Here is a 21,114-nt window from a genome sequence, read left to right as displayed (position 1 = left end):
TGGAAAATATTAAATGCCAAGGTAATAAAAACTAAGGAGATAAAAAATGGGTAAGGAAATGGATCTAGAACTATAAAGAACGGATAACTCACATGGGCACACACAATTCAAATGAAGCCTAAAGAAACTACCTCATTATAGAGCTTAACTCTGTATCCCTTATGAAAATTACTTTTGAAAAGCAAAAATATCCTTTAAAAAGGTCCAAAGTTCATGTACTATAGACAGATATTTACTGCCTGTTATCATAAATAAATTTAGCAGCTCTATAGGAAATACTAAATCTCTTAGCTATCCATTTCCCATAGGGAGCAGCCTTCCTAGAAAAGTGACACAGTGGATAGCAAGCCAGGCCTGAAAACAGGGAGACTCATCTTCCTGAATCCAAATCTGGCCTCATACACTAGATGTGTGACCCTGGGCAAGTCACTTAACCCCATTTTCCTTAGTTTCTTCACCTGTAAAATGAGCTGGAGAAGGAAATGGCAAACCACTCCAGAATCTTTGCCCAGAAAACCCCAAATGCGGTCACGAAGAGTCAGACACAACTGAAACAACTGCACAAATAACAAAAGTCTGAAATAAGCCTAAAAAAGTAGGAAGAATGATATGATCAGGTTTTTGCTTAATGAATCAATGGACATTTCTTAAGCACTTACTACATGCCAAGTGCTAGGATATAAACATTAAAGGCAAAGACAGTCCTTGTCTTCAAGGAGTTTATTTTCTAATGGGGAAAAACACAGAGGGAAATGGCAGTTATATATTGGCACTTTGGTCTGTGAAGTTTTTGAAATACTAATAACTAGCATTTATATAGTGCTTTAAGGTTTGCAAAGTGTTTTATACATACATACATGTGTGTAATCTCATTTGGTTTTCACAACAACCCTGTGAGGTAAGTGCTATTATTATATTCATTTTACAAATAAGCAAACTAGGGTTTGCCAAGGCTAAATGTGATGCAGAATTTGAACTTGGGTCTTCCTGACTCCCAAGTCCAGTGCTGTGCCCACATGCCGCTGCAAGAATGATGAATGAGGCTACTGGTGACATACTCCATTTAGCAGGGAACTTGTGAAGAGGTTACTTCAGCAATTTAAGCGAGCTGGTGGGGAAAGGGGCATGGACAGAATGGAGAGATGGATACAAGAAGTATGGATAGAACTTGGTAAGTGCATATGAGGTAAGGGAGAAGGAAAAGTCAAAGGAAACACCAAAATCCCAAACGTGGAAGATAAGAATGAAGAGTGGTCCTACCAACAAACATATAAAGGTCAGAAGAAACACTCCTTCTCTTCTTCTCATCTTGGATGTTGAGTAAACATCTTAAAATCAACATGTTTAAAACTGAACTCAACATCCAAGATGAGTTGCCTAGAAATCAGCAGAGGTTAGGGCAGGATAGGTAGATCTGTGAATCATCAGCATAAAATTATTAATTTAATCCATGAGAGCTGATGAGATCACCAAGTGCATTATAGAAGAAGAGAAGACAGCTTACAATAGAAATCTATGGAACACCTCCCATAGGATGGTGTGATATGGATGAAGATCCAGCAGAGGAGACTGAGAAGCAGTCTGATAGGAGGAGAATCAGGAGTGAATGGAGTACTGAAAACCTAGTGAAAAGAGTATCAAAAAGAAGGTGATTAACAGTATGAAAGGCTACAGAGAGGTCCAGGAGAATGAGGTTTGAGAAAAGGCCACAGGATTTGGCAATTAACAGATCAATGATAACTTTGACCAGAGCATTTTTGGTGAAATGGTGAGGTCAGAAGACATTGTAATGGGTTAAGAAGAGAGTGAGAGGATAGAAAGTGGAAGCAATCCACTGTACATGACCTTTTCCAGTTTAGCCTCAAAGTGGCAGAAGAGATTTAGGACAATAATTAGCAGGGGTGGAAAGAGCAAGTGAGGATGAGGGAAGGAGCCATGACACAGAGAGAGATTGAAAAAAAATGGTAGTATGGAGATGGGATCACATGGCCTTGGTCAGAATAAGGTCACCTTCTTCATGTGAGACAGAAGTGAAGGGAAAGAGTATATCAGTGATATGAGACAAGAAAGAGGGGAGAAGAAGGAGCTCATATTGAATGGCTTCCATTTTTTTCTGTAAATTATAAGGCAATGTTCTCAGCTAACAGGGTGGGGAGAGTGGGAGCCATGGCAGGCTTGAGAAGGTTTCCAAGAGCCACTGTGGACAGTAGAACAGTGAGTTGATAAGGGAAGTACAAGACTGCCTAACAGCAGTGAGGTTCCAGTTGAGTTTGTGTACATCTACCTCACTAGTTAAAGGTTCTTTAGTTTTAATTCTGTAATTTTTCTGATTGCCAAAATTCTGAGGTCATGGACAGGGAGTCACCAGTGGGGTGGTGAAGGAGAGGCATGGACACCTTCAGTGTTTGTAAGCTCTAAGAATACCAAAAGACTATCATTTTTTTAAACAGCTGCTACTCTTGTAACTCCATTCAATCTTGACTACTAACAAGCAACTGCTAATACAATTTGTCAGACTGTCTACATATTCTATTGACAACTAAATTTCTCTAACTAGAACAATCTGCTTCGTCAAGGGTTGTTTGTTGGTTTTAGTTTTTGTGTGTTTCATTTTGGTCGAGGGAAGGAAAGGAGAGGGAAATGAAGGCAATTTTTTTTTTTTGGTTTCTGCTTTTCTTGCTTTGTATCTTCAGCACTAAGCAGTTGATATTTTCCTCAGTAAGGGGAAGTCTTGTAATTTTACCTTGGATTTTCTCACAGGTTCCTGCTTTACCGTGGCCCACCTTGTTCTTCAAATTTTTCTGCTGGCTATACAAAATTCATTTACTTATTAATAAAAACAGAAAATCCACAGGATGAAATGACAATGTTTCATAATATAGGAAAAAATCATTGTTTAATATTAATTACAACAATGTAGCATAAACATTGTAGTAGTCAATACCAGGACATTATCTGTGACATTTAGATTAAAATTTTCTCCAGAGTTATTGTAAATGGATGCTCTAGATTTCCTAAACAAACAATTGGCATTAAGAAAATCTATACAAAGGCAGTCAGTTGTTTAATGTCCAGGATGTCATGACACATGGTGAGACAAACAAGCACATACATCATTAAGTACACCAAAAAGAATTTCAGATGCTACATTTCAAACACAGTTTAGAACTGAAAGTGCTTCACATCTACAGGATAAGAAATGGCTTCATCTCCTCATCCATAAAAGGTGAGAGCAAAGAAGTAACCCTTTCAAAGGTTAAATACACAGTGCCCCATTTTTAATGTTTATATCAAATTCCCAACCCCTCAGAAGGTCACACGGTGAAACATACAGAGTATTATGTACAAAAGAACAAATTTAAAAAAAGAAACACTCAAGATGCATTTTCTCTGCTCTCCCAAAACCTGACTTATTAAATTCAAGGTTTGGGATCTACAGAAAGAAAAAGCAATGCATTAACACAGTCATCTTAATGACCATCCCCTACATGAAGGAATGAGACATTAAAAACACCATCACACTTGAATTAAATACTTCATTCTACTATTTAAGGCATGTTCTGTAAGAGATCTATCCTGGCATATGCTGTCAGCTAAAGTAGTTCTTCAGCTAGGACAGATGTTATATCTCTCAGCAAAGAGACACAGCGATACCACCTTTTACAAAGTGATGGAGAGAAGATCAGATCAAAGTTGTTCCTGAGTTAAAATCTGCTAAAGAAGGCAAACTTAAATACTTTCTTCCTTTGTACTGTTTTCCTTTGCAATGTCCTTTCAACTGTAAATAATTAAGGAACAAAATCCACCTTTAAGAAAACTTCCTAAATAAAAAACCTGAAATTTTTCATCTTGTCATGTCTGCATTACATGTGAACTACGGCATGTTGGAAATTCTGAATACTGAATCAGAATGTCAAAATTCACTTATTCACCATCCCTGGATTTTCTCATCAATTAGGTCAATGACAGATTCTATACCACATAAAAGGATCTGTTTGTATAATGTTTCTAAAAAGAAAACCAACTGCGCCACTGAGTTAAATTAAACAAATTCAGGACCAGAACCTTTAATAAGATGAAGCTGAGAAGAAACCACAATTATCAGAGAGATCCAAATCCTTTTAAAGTTGCCATTTCAAAGTGAATTAGTATATCAAAATACAGGTATTATTAGGGGGGAAATGATCCCCTTTTTTATGCCTAGTATTCAGAAAGTTCCTAAATTCAATCACCTTCCTGGGTACAGGCTACAATTTGTACTTGATACCCTTTAGATGCCAGAGGCTAGCTGGCCTTTCTGAGTCTTCTGCCAAGAGTCCTTACTATACAGCATTGCAGGTTTTTGCCTCTTAAAAAAAGACTTTTGTACATGCTCTATGAAACAATTCAAATTCACTTCATTTTAAAACTGACTGAATCAGAAAAAAAAAAAGGAAATAATCTGTGTGAAATATGAAACATTGAAGTTCCTGGGATCATAGATCTTACATCACTGAAGCAGAACAGAAAAGTGGCTATGCTTTAAGCAGGGCTTTCATCTACTCCAAGCCACTGGTAAGATTTTTAAATGCAAGACTGAGGCTGCCAGAAAGGCTTAGAAAAGCAAATGTAATCCCAGACTTCCATTTCCCCATTAGCTTTACAGTTTATACAGAGGGTGTGCAGAATGGGAGGGGAAGAAAGAAAGGGAAACTTTAAAATTTAAAACTTTCAGTTGGCTGGGCATAACATGTATATATTGCTTTATACTTGCCAGAGAAGGGAAAACCTCTCCTACAGAGCATTGTGCTAACATTTGCTGCATCCTGATGGAAAAATAGATCTCATAGAATTTGGACTGGCCTAATAAAGAAACCCTACCCATGAATGTTAGCTCATAACATTACCTCTATTTGTTTTTGTTGGCTGCAGTGATTGTATAATAAATAATACATTTTATTTACATAATCTGGTTTTAGATTCCTCTTTTTGTAGGGAGGACAAACAGTGCACTTCATCAAGTTGCTAACAAGCTATACATAAAAGTCTGTGTGTGATCTCAAAAAATATAGTAAATAATCACTGATACAGTATAATTAGACAAAAGAGACAATTGCATATATCTTTAATTGGCCACATTTGTGGAGTATGTCAGTTTCTCAAATAAATGTATGAATCATGGGTTCTTCACTTAAGATAGTGGAATGATCCTGGGCTCAGAACTTCTGCATCCTTAAGATTTTTAATACTGTTTTCAGCAAAGACTTATAAGCTATTTTAATGCTTGGACAGATATAAATAAGGTTAAATTATTTAAGTGTACTAGAATAGAATGTATTTTTCATATTGTGATGTGAGTAGGGTAACTTGGAACAAAAAGGATGATCTATGAACAGGATTTAGACATTCTTATCTTCCACTCAGATGAATGCATGAATATGCCTTCTAACTCTTGTGACCATAAAGATAAGAGGAAAGGAAATTCTAGCATGGTGTCAGCTCAGATACAGCAACCATGTATGCATTAAAAATTATAGATATTTACAAGAAATATATATATATGTATATATTTATATATGTTCAATTAAAAGTCACTGATGAGAAACATGAACTTTTAGTCAGTCACTGCACTTTCTGTAAAATGAGGTAATTTAGATGCTAACAAATTTAATTCAATGCAGTGCGGGAACCATGGTCTCTATCATCACATATGGACTCTTCACTAAATGATTTCATCATTTCTATACACACGATAAACAAGATCTTTTCTATACACATGACAGGCAAGATAACCATTCCATCTGGTTAAATCCTGCTTTGTAGTGCGCTTGATGTAACACTGACTCATGTCAGAAGGCATCCCCAGCTTGGTCTAAATAACTGGTCTTTCAATAGAAAGAAAAAAAGGCAAGTTCATTATAAATTGGTTTCATCCCAAGCAGGATCATTCATATTCTTTAAGACTTTCCTTACAAGCTTTTCCAGGTCTTTGCGTGCTCTCTGCTCTTCCTCTAAAGATTTCTTCATCTTTTTGTTATCCTGTAAAAAAAAAAGAAACAGATGACAAGTTAATTTATTTTCAGCACTGAACAGAACTTTCCTTCCCCAAAATACATGCTGCCAAGAAAAGAATTCCAAGGACTCATTTAATGAAAGTCTGGTGCAGATTCTAGTGCTGTTACGATACAACATATTTATTCAACACTCCAAGAGAACTTACATAATTTCCTGGCATCATAAAGGAGAAGCGCCTAATGGAAACTTCATTTAAGTGTTCTTTTATGCACAACTGCTACTGGGATCCAAAACATGTCATGGAAGGAAAATAGTCCTAATGTCCCTCATTAAAGATTCTTTTTAGTACAAGAACATTTGTATACACAATCTCTACGTGCTGATGTATCATAAGGCTGAAAATAAGATGATATACTATGTGCCTACATCCTGCTCCTTTCTTGTTCACAATTACCAACAAGCACTTTGCAAAGGAATCAAAGTAATGACGTGCCATACTGTGAGTAATGGAATGGCTGTTCAATAATAGTTCATTCTCAGATAAGACTATAAATCTGGCCCCAGTGAGAAAATAATGTGAACAAGCAATAAGGTTACTATTTTCTCCAAAAGTAAAATGCCATTTCTTCTATTTTGACTGTAGAAATGGGCACAAGAGGCCACAATTTAACACATACTGAGAAATAACAGTTCTTTTAAAAGGACGTGATGAAGGTTAAGTACCTGTCCACCTGGCTAATTTGCTAAGTGAGTATCATTTCTTTGGAATGCTGGGGCTGGGGAGAAATAATCCTGCGGGGCAGGAGTGATACACCCTCACTAAGCATAAGCAATGTATGAGGATGAAGCTTCATAAACCAAATAAGTGGGCATTTACAAATAGGTTCCCTGATATGGTGCTCAGGGTCCTATAGTTTCATGTGAGCTTTAAATCTTATCCTCTCTGGATCCAAAGGAGCTAGGGATTCTACCATCAGAGTTACTGAGCTAATATTCTCTGACACATTTTGGCTAGGCATTTTTGCAGCTGCTGCAGAGGATCTGTAAATCATGGAAAGAAGACAGAAAAAATAAGGGTGTAAAAGGGGTAGGGAGTTCTGTTTGAGACCCTCTTTGACAACAAAAGTAGCTTCTGTTTCACTGAGGCTTTTGGAAAAAAGCTACTAAATGCCAGTCAAAGAAAGCTTAGCAACATCCACCATAAAAAGCATTCAAGAGGCCCCAGTGACTGAGCACTGCCAAAAAGAACTTCACTTACAGCAAGAGGAATTTTGCAGTCACCTGAGCAGGAGGGGCTATGTTTGTGTTTCTATTAAAGTCAAAAAACTGCTATATTTGAAGAAATACATGTTGCTCTCCCTACTTGAGACAGTGAAAGGGCAGCAGAAACCTGTGTCTACTTTCTATTTTATTTAAAAAAAAACAAACGTAAAATTTTCCTTGAAAGAATGAAAATAGTCCTTCAAAAAGAAAAAGAACCTGAAGATTCAGAGGGGAATCTCTAAACTCTGCTTGGTAGAGGGTAGAAGAACTAGCATAGATAAGGAAGGAAAGTAGAAGTAGCAATGAATATCTGGAGGTGTTTCATAGGTAGGTGAGCATCTGTTTTTAGAGAACAGAGCTACACCCTCTGCATAGGAAGTGGTTTCTTGCGCACCAAAGAAAGCTGATGCAGATCTGCAAGCACCACCAGGAGACAGTAGCAGGGAAAAAAAGAGAGAAGTGGTCGTGGTAACTTTTTCATGAGGGCTATCAATGAGATCGTTTGTTAACCTGACATGAATGATAGAGTTGTTTTCAGGGACCAAATATCCAAGATGCGTTGGAAAGCTTCCTCATAAACCTTAACAAATCTGACAATTGTTACCTAGTTCCAGTGATTTTCATGAGGAAATAATATTAACCCTGCCAAGTAAACCTAGGAAGCATGGCTGAGTATTATGAAGTTCCAGAAAAAAATGAAGACCGTAGGGATATACGAAGTGTTTTCATCATTGTTGCTAACTGAACATAGAAGAAAAGAAAGGCAGAATCGGGACGTGAACAGCTGGTTAAGAAGATGGTATCTGAGAACAGGACTTGGATTTCTAAGCCACAGCTTACATATAGGAATGATAGATAGTCCAGGAACAGACTCAATGTAATGAAAATTGGTAAGACAAAAAATAAAAACATTTGTCTTAAGCCCCTAGTCAAAAGAGTTTTAAGAAAGTGAAGGGGTAGGGAGAAATTGCCTACTTTAATCTACCAAACCAGATACTAAAAAGTATAGTAGATACAATAAAGGAAGAAGAATATCAGTAGAATGGATCAGTAATTCATAGAAGCCAACATCCTAGAAAAAATACAGGAATGAAATTTATGTCCTCAGATGTAAATATCTATATATCTATATGTACACACAGATAGACAGATAGACAGATAGATAAAGTATTGGTAATAAACAAGGTGAATCCTAATGCAAGAGAACCAACCATTTTAGAATTCATGATACAAAATGAGAGGAAAGACAGACATAATCTGACATATACTTTTAATTTGGGAATGGGGAACCTGCGGCCACTTGTGGCCTTCTAGGTCTTTGAGTGTGGCCTTTTGACTGAGTCCAAGTTTTACAAAACAAATCCTTTTATTAAGAGGATTTGTTCTCTGAAGTTTGGATTCAGTCAAAGGGTGGCCTCAAGGCCACAGGTTCCCCACCCTGCCTTATATTCTACTCAAGTAGATGGCAAAGGGTTTTCAGAAAAAATAAGTAAGACGTTATAGCCTAAAATTCTAGAGGGAAAAATAACCCTAAAAGAATGAAGAGATCTTCAGAATGAAGTTCTGAAGTCACAAACATAAAATATTTCAAAAATGAAAAAGAGCTATCCAAATAGGACAATAAGGGAATTAACAGGGAATAAGTTGAACAATTCTGATTTTTAAAAGCAATGTACAGAAAACAGAATTGTGGGTGAAAATATAAAGCATTGCTATGGTTCCACAGGAATAATACAACAGTATCAAAAGTACTAACATTCAAATTGAGCTGAGTGCAGTAGAAAAGGACAAAAAAAAGGCACTTTAGCTATGTTGTGAGGCAAAGAAAAGAAAAAAAGATCAGGCCACTGCTTAGTGTGGATGGGATGATAATGAAAATATGAAGAGAATGCATTGCTCCTTAACTTTTTTCGACTTCAGTTTTTCTGCTAAGGGGAGTTTTAAGAGAGCTTTAGACTGAGAAAAAAATAGGACAAAAATAGGTAAGAGGAAGTTGAAACCCAAGGTCAATAAGGAGATAGTAAGGGAGTGTCCTAACTGTCCTCAATGAGTTCAAATCACCTGTGTTAGAAAGCCTATAACCCAAGACATTGCAAAAAAAAATTGGCTGCGATTGCTGAACTCCTACTGGTGGTTTTTGAAAAAAATCAAAGAGGAAGGGGAGAGGTGCTGTAAGGCAGGAGACCAGTAAATATTGTCCTGATTTTTTATAAAGGGAAGAGAATGGAGTCTGCAGACCATAAAACAGTGAGGTCGACTTCCATTCCTGGCAAAATTTAAAAGAACACATTACTAAAAAGATCCCTTGAGAGAACTTAGGAAAGGAAGTGGTGATCACTAAGGGAGAGTATGATTTTATAAAAAATAGTCAATGCCAGATGAACCTCACTTTCCCTCTTGACAGTGGTACTAGGTGGTAGATCAGGCAAAGATCATAGAAATCACAAACCCGAATTTTTATAAAGTATTTAGCAGTCTCTCAAGTCATTTTGTGAACAATGGGAAAAGTTCTACGATAGTACAGTTAGGTGCATTCCAAACTAGCTGAATGTCAGAACCCCCTAAAAATAGTAATTAATGTGTTGATGTCAACTTAGAAGGAAGACTCCAATAGAGTATTCCAATGATCTGTTTTGGGCTCTGTGCTTTTCAACATTTTTGTTAATAGCATAGATGAAGGCATAAACCATATGCCTATAAAATTTCTAGGTGACATCAAGCTGGGATACTGGAACAGCAAATACTTTTGGGTGATTGAGTCAAAATCCAAAAGGACAGGTTAGAACACTGCGCCAAATCTATTGAGATGAAATAGCAACAAATGTAAAATCCCATTTTTGTCATTGTTCAGTCACTTCAGCTGTGTCTGACTTGTCATGATCCCATTTGCACAAGATAATAGAGTGTTTTGCCATTTCCTTCTCCAGCTCATGTTAGAGATGAAGAATTGAGGTAAACAGGGTTAAATGACTTGCCTGGTGTCACACAGCTAGTAAGAGTCTGAGGCCACATTTGAACTCAGGAAGATGAGTTTTCCTGACTCTAGGCCTGGCACTCTATCCACTGAACCACCTAGCTGCCCTTGTAAAGTCCCATACTTGAATTTAAAAAATTAACCGTACAAATACTGTACAAGATAGGGGTGGGGGTACATCTGGAAAGTAGTTCGTATGAAAAAGATCTGGGTTTTTTGGAAGACTTCAAACTCAATGAGTAAATAGTGTGAAATAATAGCCAAAAAAGCTAATGTGACAGGCTACAGGCAATGGCATAGTGTCTGCTGTACCAATGGAGCTGAAATACCACACTCGGTTCCTAAGACTTCATTTTAGGAGGGACAATGGCAAATTGGAGAGCTGCAGGGATAGGAGAAAAGGATGGTGAAAACTGGAAACCATATAAAAAGAGGATTAATTGAAAGAACTGGGGATATTTAACCTGGAGAAGAGAGCACTTAGAGTTAGAGGGTGAGAAATGATAGCAATCTTCCAGCAGAGCCACTATTCAAAAATAAATGGTGTAAGAAAAAGGCCAATAAAGTGAATCCTCTCAAAATAGATAATAAAAAAGGTCTTAATTGGGCTTTATCTTGGAAAACAAGACAGAATTATTATGTTATAGTTTGAACAAAGAATGAATCAAATACTGATTTATTTTGAAGGGGCTCAATTTTTCCCAAGACCTCACTTGTATGAGAGAATGATACAACCCTTCATGATATGTTTGATTTTCATAGCATGATGAAAAAAGATCAATATTACAAAAATATTTTAGGATTTCGATTATTTTCTAAAGTTCCTCTCTTAATGTTTTTGTAGTCAAATTATTCTCTTTTTAAGTCCTGTGAATAATCAGTGGGATACTGGCAATTTGAGGGGTAAGGAGGCTAGAATAGGCAAGGATACTAGAGTGAAGCTAGTTAGAATGTCTAAGGGAAAAGTAATTATATATTGGTTAGTTTGTTAGTCAAAATTTTCATCTTATGACAAATTTTGCTGCCCACATAACCTCATATGAATACAAAGCTGGTCTCAGATGTTAGGAAACCTTTGACATATAGTGCCAAGTTTTTTAGTCACTTAGTCCCCCAACCAAGTCTAAGCAGCCATGAGACTAGTTTCCAGGACAGTTGATCTGCATCGACAGAGTTTCAGCATTAGGAGTTTCACATACCAATAGAAGCACAAGTCTAGACCATAATAAAATGCAACCTTATAACTGTAAGACTGAGATAAGAGAATGAAAAGGGCCATTTTGTACAAAAGGCATTAGACTAATTCTATTTTGTTCCCAGATGACGGATAAGTAGAATAATGGAAGAGAAAATGGGTGGAAGCTACAGAGATACAGATTCAGTTTCAATTTAAGAAAAAACTTCCTAACAATTAGAGCTGGTCCTCTAATAATTACAATAGCCCCTTGTTATCAAAGAATAAGTGGTACCAAAAAAGCACACCTACTCAAAAGTAGAATAGGCTGCCCTGAGAGACAGTGAATTCCCCTTTACTGGATATTTTCAAGTAGACAATCACTTAGGGATTACAATTAAACTAGATGGATTACAATCTGAGTAAGTGTAAAGAATCATGGAACCTTTTTGTAGGATCTGGGCTATTTTCCATCCTTATCCCGGCACCCCAAGGCATATCTAACAGGCTAAGTTTGGGATGAGTGGCATTTTTTTTTCTGTTGTCACCGGCCTCAACTAAATTGCTAGAGAGAACCACTTGAGATTGCTGGATGGTTTGCGCCTTTTTATTTAAAAAAAAAAAAAAAAAAGAAAGAAAGAAAGAAAGAAAATAATGAGCCTTCTCTCCCTCTCTTTAATAGATATGTGAAATATTTCTTTAAAACATCAAAATATTGAAGACATGATTATCTATGCATATTTAAGGATGTGTGTATGTATGTGTGTATTTATAAAGATTTTATTTTTCTGACTACATATATGACTAAGGTATAGTTGTTACCCACCTGTCTTAATTCTTGGACTTCATCTTTTAATGCATAAACTGTGTCAACAAGACTCCTGAAAATAAAATATGATTTGATATATTAAAAACTACATTAGGTTGAGCAGTTATATTAAAATGCTTAGCCAAGAGTGTACCTGTCAGAGTATTCATTAACTAAGTCAATGTTGTTGCACTACCAAGGATGGGGAACCTGTGGTCGCTTTTTTAAATTTCTTTATTTTTAGGCAATTGGGGTTAAGTGACTTGCCCAGGGTCACACAGCTATTAAGTGTCAAGTGTTTGGTCTGAGGTCACATTTGAACTCAGGTCCTCCTTACTTCAGGGCCGGTGCTCCATCCATTGCGCCACCTACCTGCCCCCAGGGAACCTGTGGTCTCAAAACCACATGTGGCCTTTTAGGTCCTCAAGGGTGGCTCTCTGACTGAATCCAAACTTCACAGAACAAATCCCCTTAATAAAAGATTTTTTCTGTAAAACTTGGACTCAGTCAAAAGGCCACACCCGAGGACCTAGAAGGCCACGTGTGGCCTCGAGGCCACAGGTTCCCCACCCCTGCTATACTCTTAAATCTTAATTTTTCCGATGTTACAATGTTGACATCTTAACTGGAAGAGTTTAAAACTCAACTGATTTGTGTAAATGGCAGAATTCTTACCCAAAGCAAGATTCAGCCTGCGGAAGAACAGTAAAGCTTTTATAATCATAAGCCCACCCTCTTCAAACTTCAGTGTGACAGGGGATGGAATGGGGGGAAAGGTAGCGGGCAGGTACCAAGATTTAAATTTGCAACCCTCTGTGAACTGTTGGAGGACATCTTACTTTTCCTCTATCACAGTCTGACCGTTACTTTTAGTTTCTTCCACTATAATTTTCTCCTCTTCTGGAAGCAGAACTTGGGGAGCAGATTCTTTACGGGAACCTAGGATGATTAAGAAAAAGTTCAACGTCAGTGCGGTGCCAACACTAAGCAAAAGCACTTGACATTTACAAGATCTCAACTACTATAATTCTCAGGGCCGGCCACCTTGTATAATCTACAATATTTCTGTTGGAATCTCAGCCTACCGCACTTATGGTGCCTGGAACCAACCCCAGGCCAGGGCACCATTTCCCTTTCTCTACTACCTCCAAGACTTCCCTGAGAGTGCAAAGGAAAAAGAAAAACCAATCCTTTAGATCATCTTAGACTGAAAACTTGTCATGGGCTTTTATTTAAAACAGACCTTTTCATTAGGGAATGAATAAAAAAACTTTGGGCCACATTGCTGCCCTTGATAGCAACATCAATCTGGTATACACATTTTAAAAAAATAAACAAACATACACATTGGCCATAGTAATATACATTTAAAAAAACACATATACACACCATTAAAACCTTTAAATCTAAAATAAAGTTTAAAAAGGGATATGGAACTATTGTGGCATTTTAGTTGGAAAAACATCAAATTTAGTGGTTCCTTGTAAATTATTTTACAAATTCTCAGGAATATAAGCAATTGTCTAAATAAAAAAAAATAAGAAAATTGGATATAATCAACAGATTAGGGATGCTAATCCAATTAGCATCTAGCACAGTGCCTTGCACACAGTAGGTGCTTAATAAATGTATGTTGAAGGAATGAAGTCTGCATTATTCTGAAAAGTCCAAGAAATTAGGGCTGATATTATTTTTTTTAAATGGAGAAATGGCAGATGTGAGATATGACAACTAAATCTTTTTTAAATTAAGAAAAAAATTACAATTATGACAATGCTTTAGAAAGTATTAGTACGAGACAATCTAAATTTATAATTTTACATCCCTTTAAAAATTATTATATACATGTAAGACTGAGAAAAACTATTATTTGTCTAAGACAAAAACTGCCACAAGTGGGAACTATGGCAGTTATAAACTTTTTAAAATATGTGGCCCAACAAATATAGAGACCTATCTGTTTAGAAAGTAATGTTGTAAATTGCTTCATTGTGGGTACTTCAATTTCAGGACTACCATTCTTTGTTTTCATTAATCAGTTATCTCGAACATTTACTGAACACCTTTGTGGTCACAGAACTGTGCTAGATGTTATTTTAAAAAAAAATCCACATAAAACCAAAAGGTTACTGTGTTATCATTGATTTCAAAGACACAGTGACTTGTGTCTAATTTTAAGTTTATGCTCTTCTGAATGAATCAAAGGATTCAGCAACCATTGAAACATAAATTCAGAGACTTCATAGGATGCTCCTACTACATAAAAATATTCTTTAATCATTCATATCTTTAGCACCGATTATCTGGGGGCACTGCTGTGTACTCTGAAACACATTATTAGGTGCTGTTAAGTAGTTACTCTAGTCATGTTCCGCTTTAAAAAAAAAACCCAACAACAATAAGGAAAGAAGCTTCAGAAGCATTCAGAGTAATTTCAGTGCTATCACATACAGTCTTTAGACTTATATCTGATACCTGGAAATAACTAAGCCCTGTAAAAGTGAGAAAGGAATACAGTTTTGAATTCACCAAATCTAATTTTCTGGTATATTTATTATTATTATATTATTTAAATGCTATTTCAAGGATGACCCTCCTGCCTATGTTCTTGGGAAGAAAAATGTCACGTTGTATTCCAACTGTTGTTCCAACACTTTTGTTTGGAACAACAAATTGTTGCCTCGTTTATACTACCCACCTTTACAGAAAAAGTACACAATATTCTTTTATATACTAAGGAAACATGTAATAATCACTCTAAAGGTAATTCAGTCTATGTCTTATAACCTTGTCTCCAAAAGTGACCAATTCTAGGAGTGATCTTTTGACAACATTAATTTAAAAAAAAAAAAAACAACAACAACAAACTCTCCAGACTTGTTATACATTTGAGTCCTTCATTCCTCAGACTGGCAGATGTATGAGATATCTCAAAAATTCTCTTCTACAACATCTTTTAACTAGAAAGCCCTCACTTTGCTAATGGGAATGCAGCTGGGCCACAAAACCACATGGAAAGAGACTGCCACAGAAAGTAGCATCAAAAACAAGTGACAGGGGAAAGCATTTGGCAAATTGCTAGATTAATAATAACGATAATAATGATGATCAAAGTGTGTTACAGTTTATCTCTTTTGACCCTCACAACAACCCTGATCCAGAATTCAGATTAAGAATTCAGAAGGCTAAAGGGGATCTGTACCTTTAATATGAAAAAAAAAAAAGTGTTAGTCTTATTACCATAAGAATTCAATGTTTTTTATTTATCCACAAATATACCAAAATGTGCCCAGGATTCACATGGTTATTCCACATACGTAGGAGGGGAACAGTCTCTTAATGATCCACACAAAGAGTATCAGACTGACGAAGTTAGTACTTAATGAAAAGCTTAGCCACACGGATTTTCCCACTGTTATCAGTAACCCAATTTACATTGCTCTGATTCTCAACAGATGATTCCTGCACTGTGTTCAAATCAAAAGAGCATCTGTTTTGTATTTATGTCATATTTAATTTGTAATTCCACCCATCCTCAAAATGGAATAGGATAACAAAGCTTTTGTAAAAAAGATCATTTCATACTGTAGTGTTTGAAAACACTGTGGTTGCTATATAAAATACATGTTTCCAAGCTTAATTCAAATTATTTCATAGGGCTATGATGAATTGAGTTATAGAATGATCTAGATTTCTAGGTCTTCTCTCCTGAATGGCTTAGATCAAACTGGTTTTTAATACAGATTTTACATACCGCTTTCAAAAAAAAATTACAACTGGTACCTGTCATTTGTCTTCAAATGAGACTATTATGTGATTCACTGTAAAGTGTTATTTCATATAGGAAGGGTGGATATTTTGTTTTTGTTTTTTTTCTCAAAAACATCGATCAAATCACTTAACCTCTATGTCTCAGTTTCTTTATATATAAAATGTAATGACAATGCAAATTTACTTTGGAGAACTGGTATTGTGAGAAATAACTAATAAAAATACTAGTGTTTACACATTTTGAGACAAGATATTTTGCCACAGGAATTCTTAAAGGAAAAACAAAAATCTCTCTAAAATATAGGGAATTTTAGTTTTCAGTAAGCAATATATGTTATCTTGTTTTAAAAAATAAAATCTCCTAAGAGATGCTTATTAATACACACACTCCATTAGCTTCCATTGTTACTTATGCTCCATATGCCTTTGTACATGCATATGTGCACATGAACACAAACGTATACGTAAGAATGGCAATAGGTAACCTCGAGATTGGACTTCTATTGATGGTACATCTCTTTTAGCTGTAAGTATTTGATTCTTTAAAACTGTCATTTAAGGGGCAGTTAGGTGGGGCAATTAGGTGGCGCAGTGGACAGAGCTCTGGCCTTAAAGTCAGAAAGACATGACTTCAAACCCAGTCTCAGACACATGACACGTACTAGCTATGTGACCCTGGGAAAGTCACTTAACCCCTATTGCCTCACCAAAAAACATAACAAAACAAACAAACAAACAAACAAAAAAAACCCAACTTGTCAGTTTTCAGAAAGTGGTTGGCAGGAACTTTTTATGTGAAGATTTAAATTATTAAGCCAGAAAGTTCCCATGATAATCATAATTTGTCCCCCTTCTTAATATACTTCTTAAAATATTGTAAATTATGAAATTCTAAATTTGAGCTCATTAAAGTAATGAGGCAATATTTTTCAGTATTTGTAAACATTTAAAGTGCTACATAAGGTAAGTTATAACAACAGCCATTACTATGTCACATTGACAAGTAAGTACAATGGTTAATTTCTTACTCAAACTTTTAAAAAGTTGACAAGCTGAGAAAGGACCTTGTAAAATGATAAAAAAGGGGATTAAAATTAGTTTTTTTAGATGCTGTCGTGGTGACTTCCCCCTAAATTTGTATTAGACAGATGAATTACAACTCACCCTCCAAAAAATGCCATAAATAATTTTGATCAAACATCATCTATAATCCTATAAAGCTGTGTTTATGCAAACCTAGACAAACGGGTTTTAGGGAGAAAGTGTAAATTCAAACAATCAATTACAGACTCACAAAATTTCAGAGGAAGAAGAGACGGGAAAATCCTCTAGCCCAACTCCCTTATTTTACAAATGAATAAATAGACTAAGAGAGCTTAAGTGACCTGTTTAAGGCTACACTGTGGCCAAACTCCCAGGTCAATGTAATTTTCACTAAACTCTATTAAAGAACAATAATATTTTACCAAATTCCTTAATAGCCAGAGATTTAACAGAATGCAATTCCCATTTTAAAAATAGGTTTATGGGAGAACCACAGCCTAAAACAGACTTAAGTTTCTAAGCGGTTGTTTATGCAGCTGAGCCCAGAGAGATCTTTACAAGAGTGGCAAGATTATTAACACATTATAAATGTGAAATGTCTTCAAATACTAATATTTCTCATATTCACCTACTTTATTTTCTTAAAAAGGAAATAGTATTACCTCATTAATTTGACAGAAGAACCTAATTCTTTAATAAAAATTCTCCAGATGCTAACACAGACACGGCTGATAGATAAGGTTGTAATAAAATGCTAATTCTTTTTGGTCTCTGGCCAAAGTCTAACATTCTTTTAGTAACTCCTTCATATTTATTTTTATCCATCTCTCCCACCTTCTTAATCAATGTCAGAGAGAACTTGCAAGAACTCTGTCTCATAAAATTTTTTTTTAAAAAGTTGTTCCTATCTCTGTTTATGGCAAATGGGAGCGGGGAGGGAAGTATATTTTCTGTAGAAGATTAAACTTTTCGTGATTGAATTATTTTTGAAAGAAAAAGTTAGAAAGATATATATAGAAGAACAAATAAATCGAAAGGAATGACCAAACATTATCTAGAACACCTTTAACTCTGAGAAAATGTAAACTCTACTGCCAGAGAGGGCTTTTAAAAAATGCTTTATCATCTGGCTTTCATTTATACAATGTGATTTTTAGGAGAACAGCCAAATAATATAAAATTTTAAGCTAATCTGTTTTTCCCCCATGTGACAATTAAATATTAAAAGCCACAGGCTAGCAAATGCAAAATTTATTTCAACTGTACATAACAGATGTCTTTTTTTTATAAAACAAACACTTCATTGCCATATGCAACCACAAACAATAATATGCATACTGTACAATACAATGCAACATTCAGATATACATCCAATTCATAGTCTCAAACGGCAGTCACCTACTAAAAGATGGCTTTTCCCATTCACAAATGAAATCCACAATATATATATATATATATATGTATATATATTTCAATGTTTTATGTCACTATATACATGTTTCTGTGTTTTGGCAACTTTATGCAAAACACTGAAGTAATAGATCATGATGTGAATTTATGGTAAATACTAATTCATTAGAAACATCATTTAAGCCATGTGTGAAAGTATTGACAATGGCTCACACCTACCTTCTAATTCATATTCTTCATTTGTTCATTATTACACTAACTGTACACATATATTACAGAATTGCATAAACATAAGGTACTATTATCAGCTTAAGTTCCACAAAAATAGAAACACTGAACCTTTGGACTGCATACCACCATTGCCACACTGGAATATCTTTTTATAAGTTTGTTAAAGCCTGCAGCACTAACACTTTTAAACCAGTTCACAACAGTTAATGGTGTAAGACAAAAACAAAACAAATTAAAAACTCAAAGGACAACTAAAAAAAACCCCAAAAAACAAACATACAAAAAAAAAAACCATCCCACCGGATTTTTCTTACTCTATAGTGATCTTAGCTTCAACAAAAAATATCACTGTAATGATGTCAATTAACTTCCACGATAAAGAAAGATTTTGGTGCATAAAGCATCAATAAAAATTTCAGATCTATATTACCAAAAAGTTCCTTAGTGTTATAAAGAAAAATTCAAGTTCAGGAACTTATTTCAATATTGTGATAATAGGTATGGTTACATAGTAAACAGACATATAACAGAGTTCTTTAAGTAATGGCCTTGAAAACAATGCAGAAAGCATTAATAAATATTTTCCCCACAAGTTAGATATTATAAAAAGATCTGTGATATGAAAATTAAAATAAAACTAAATTACTGCTAGAGTCATTGCATTACAAAGTGAGCACATACATTGTAGTACTGTCGACTTTCTTAGAAAATTCAATTCTCCATGTAAACTAACTGCATACATAAACCTGATCACCTTGGAATATGAATAAAGGATTCTGGATTCTTAAAAAAATTTTTTTTGGTGAACTTTTCAATTTGCACTGGCCAACCTTCTTTAAAACATGAAAATAGTGGGAAAATAAATAAATCAGTGGCTATACTGCAGCCAACTGAAATTTCTTAGATGAGCAGCTTTGCTAAATTATTTCATTAAGACTCACCTTCCTTGTACAATCAACTCATATTACATTAAAATATGAAGTGCTAAGTCTATTGGATTTTTCTCTCAGGTCTGACAGAGATTCATTAGCACCTCTGGGCTGGTGAGCAACAGGCTCTACCGTCCAGGAAAGAAATAAGTGTATAAATTGTGCTAGAGCTCTATAAAAAAGGAAAACCAGGACACTGAATTCATAGATTTGTGCATGTGTAGATATGCTTGGGGGCTTGGAGGGGAGATAAAGGGAGAGGCAGATTACAGTCACCTGGAATTACAGCGACCCTAAGGAAAGGAAGAAACGAAAATACTCAAATGTTATTCTTGATTTATTATGGCATTTTGTTTCCTGATGCTGATTTCAGTAAATACTTAAAACAACACTATGGTTCTATTTTGACACCAAATACATTATCACTTGAAGAGAACACATATTTCCCTCTAGTAATGACCCAGATGCAGATTTGAAAGCTACAACTGAATGTAATAGTGCTATCACATTCAGTTCTGTGTGAAGCAAAAATTAGAGTCTGAGTGGGGCCAGTGAAACCCTCTTACAACAAATCCCAAGAGACTTGGGAATATTTTCTTTTTTTCTTTTTCTTAAGTTCTAAAAATATTTTTTCTTAATTGTGAACTGCATGGCAACCTTCTGACTTCTAGAACAGCCGTAAACATCCCATTACAGGAATGATTTTGCATATGTATGGGATTGTTGTAATAAGGTTTCACTGCTGTTGTTTGCTGAAAACAAATAAATGTGTGTTCATGGCTATTACATACACAGTAAATACATATGTCAAGGGTGCAGCCAAAGCTATGACTGAAGCCAAAGCATCTGATTTCTAAGTATACCTACCAAAGGCCAGCCTGAGCACAGTCTACCTGCGAATTTCAGAGGCTAAATGCGTAAACTTTCAGAACCTCAGCTTTTGGCAACATGTGTACCCACATCATTGGGACCATTTGGCAGGAATTATTCTCACTTGGGTCAGCGGTGGTGGTTGTCTAAGGGAAGGACTAGGGAATGCTTTGCAACAACTGGGCACTTAATGAAGTTCACAATATCTTCACCTGGCGAACTTCCATACTACGGCCAAACAGGGAATATCAGGATGAATATAAATAATGTTTTCCCAGGACTACACCATGAAGCATGGAGTTCTGTGGAGTGAAGATACAACCTCAACTTAGGAAGTAGATCCTTCTTCATTCATACCTGTCAAGGCAAAGAACTATGCTAGCAGTGTAAAGAAGGCTCATGGTGTTACCAAATGCTCTTGGCAAACTGTTCAGATCCATGGACATCTGAATTAATTTTATAGTATTTTCACTGAACATTTTAATCTTTCTCACTGCTATTTTATTCCATGCCTGCTTAACCTGTGTGTTTACCATACATAAAAAATTCAACCATAATAAGGCTAAAAAGTATCTCCATATTGCTGGCACTTAGATCACAAACCTGTATGGTTTCAGTACAAAATACAAAACGTTCACACTACTGA

The 21,114-nt window shown here is 35.6% G+C and overlaps 1 protein-coding gene across 4 annotated transcripts in view; it reads right to left on the bottom strand.

Annotated features, from left to right (window-relative positions):
- Nucleotides 1-3,045: 3,045 nt before the first annotated feature.
- Nucleotides 3,046-21,114, bottom strand: part of LOC114046192 (rho guanine nucleotide exchange factor 7) — a 317,431-nt gene continuing 299,362 nt past the window's right edge. For all 4 annotated transcript variants that reach the window (XM_027866436.1, XM_027866435.1, XM_027866438.1 and 1 more), the window contains 3 exons: nucleotides 13,053-13,152; nucleotides 12,232-12,286; nucleotides 3,046-6,018 (listed from right to left, as the gene is read on the bottom strand). In XM_027866436.1, the coding sequence (XP_027722237.1) occupies nucleotides 5,896-6,018; nucleotides 12,232-12,286; nucleotides 13,053-13,152 (278 nt within the window). In that variant the 3' untranslated portion in view covers nucleotides 3,046-5,895. The remainder of the gene's footprint in view (nucleotides 6,019-12,231; nucleotides 12,287-13,052; nucleotides 13,153-21,114) is intronic.

Source organism: Vombatus ursinus, unplaced genomic scaffold (genome assembly GCF_900497805.2).
Source record: "Vombatus ursinus unplaced genomic scaffold, bare-nosed wombat genome assembly UNPS02014781.1, whole genome shotgun sequence".
In the NCBI taxonomy this organism is placed as follows: Eukaryota; Metazoa; Chordata; class Mammalia; order Diprotodontia; family Vombatidae; genus Vombatus; species Vombatus ursinus.
This window is presented reverse-complemented; position numbering and strand designations above follow the sequence as displayed.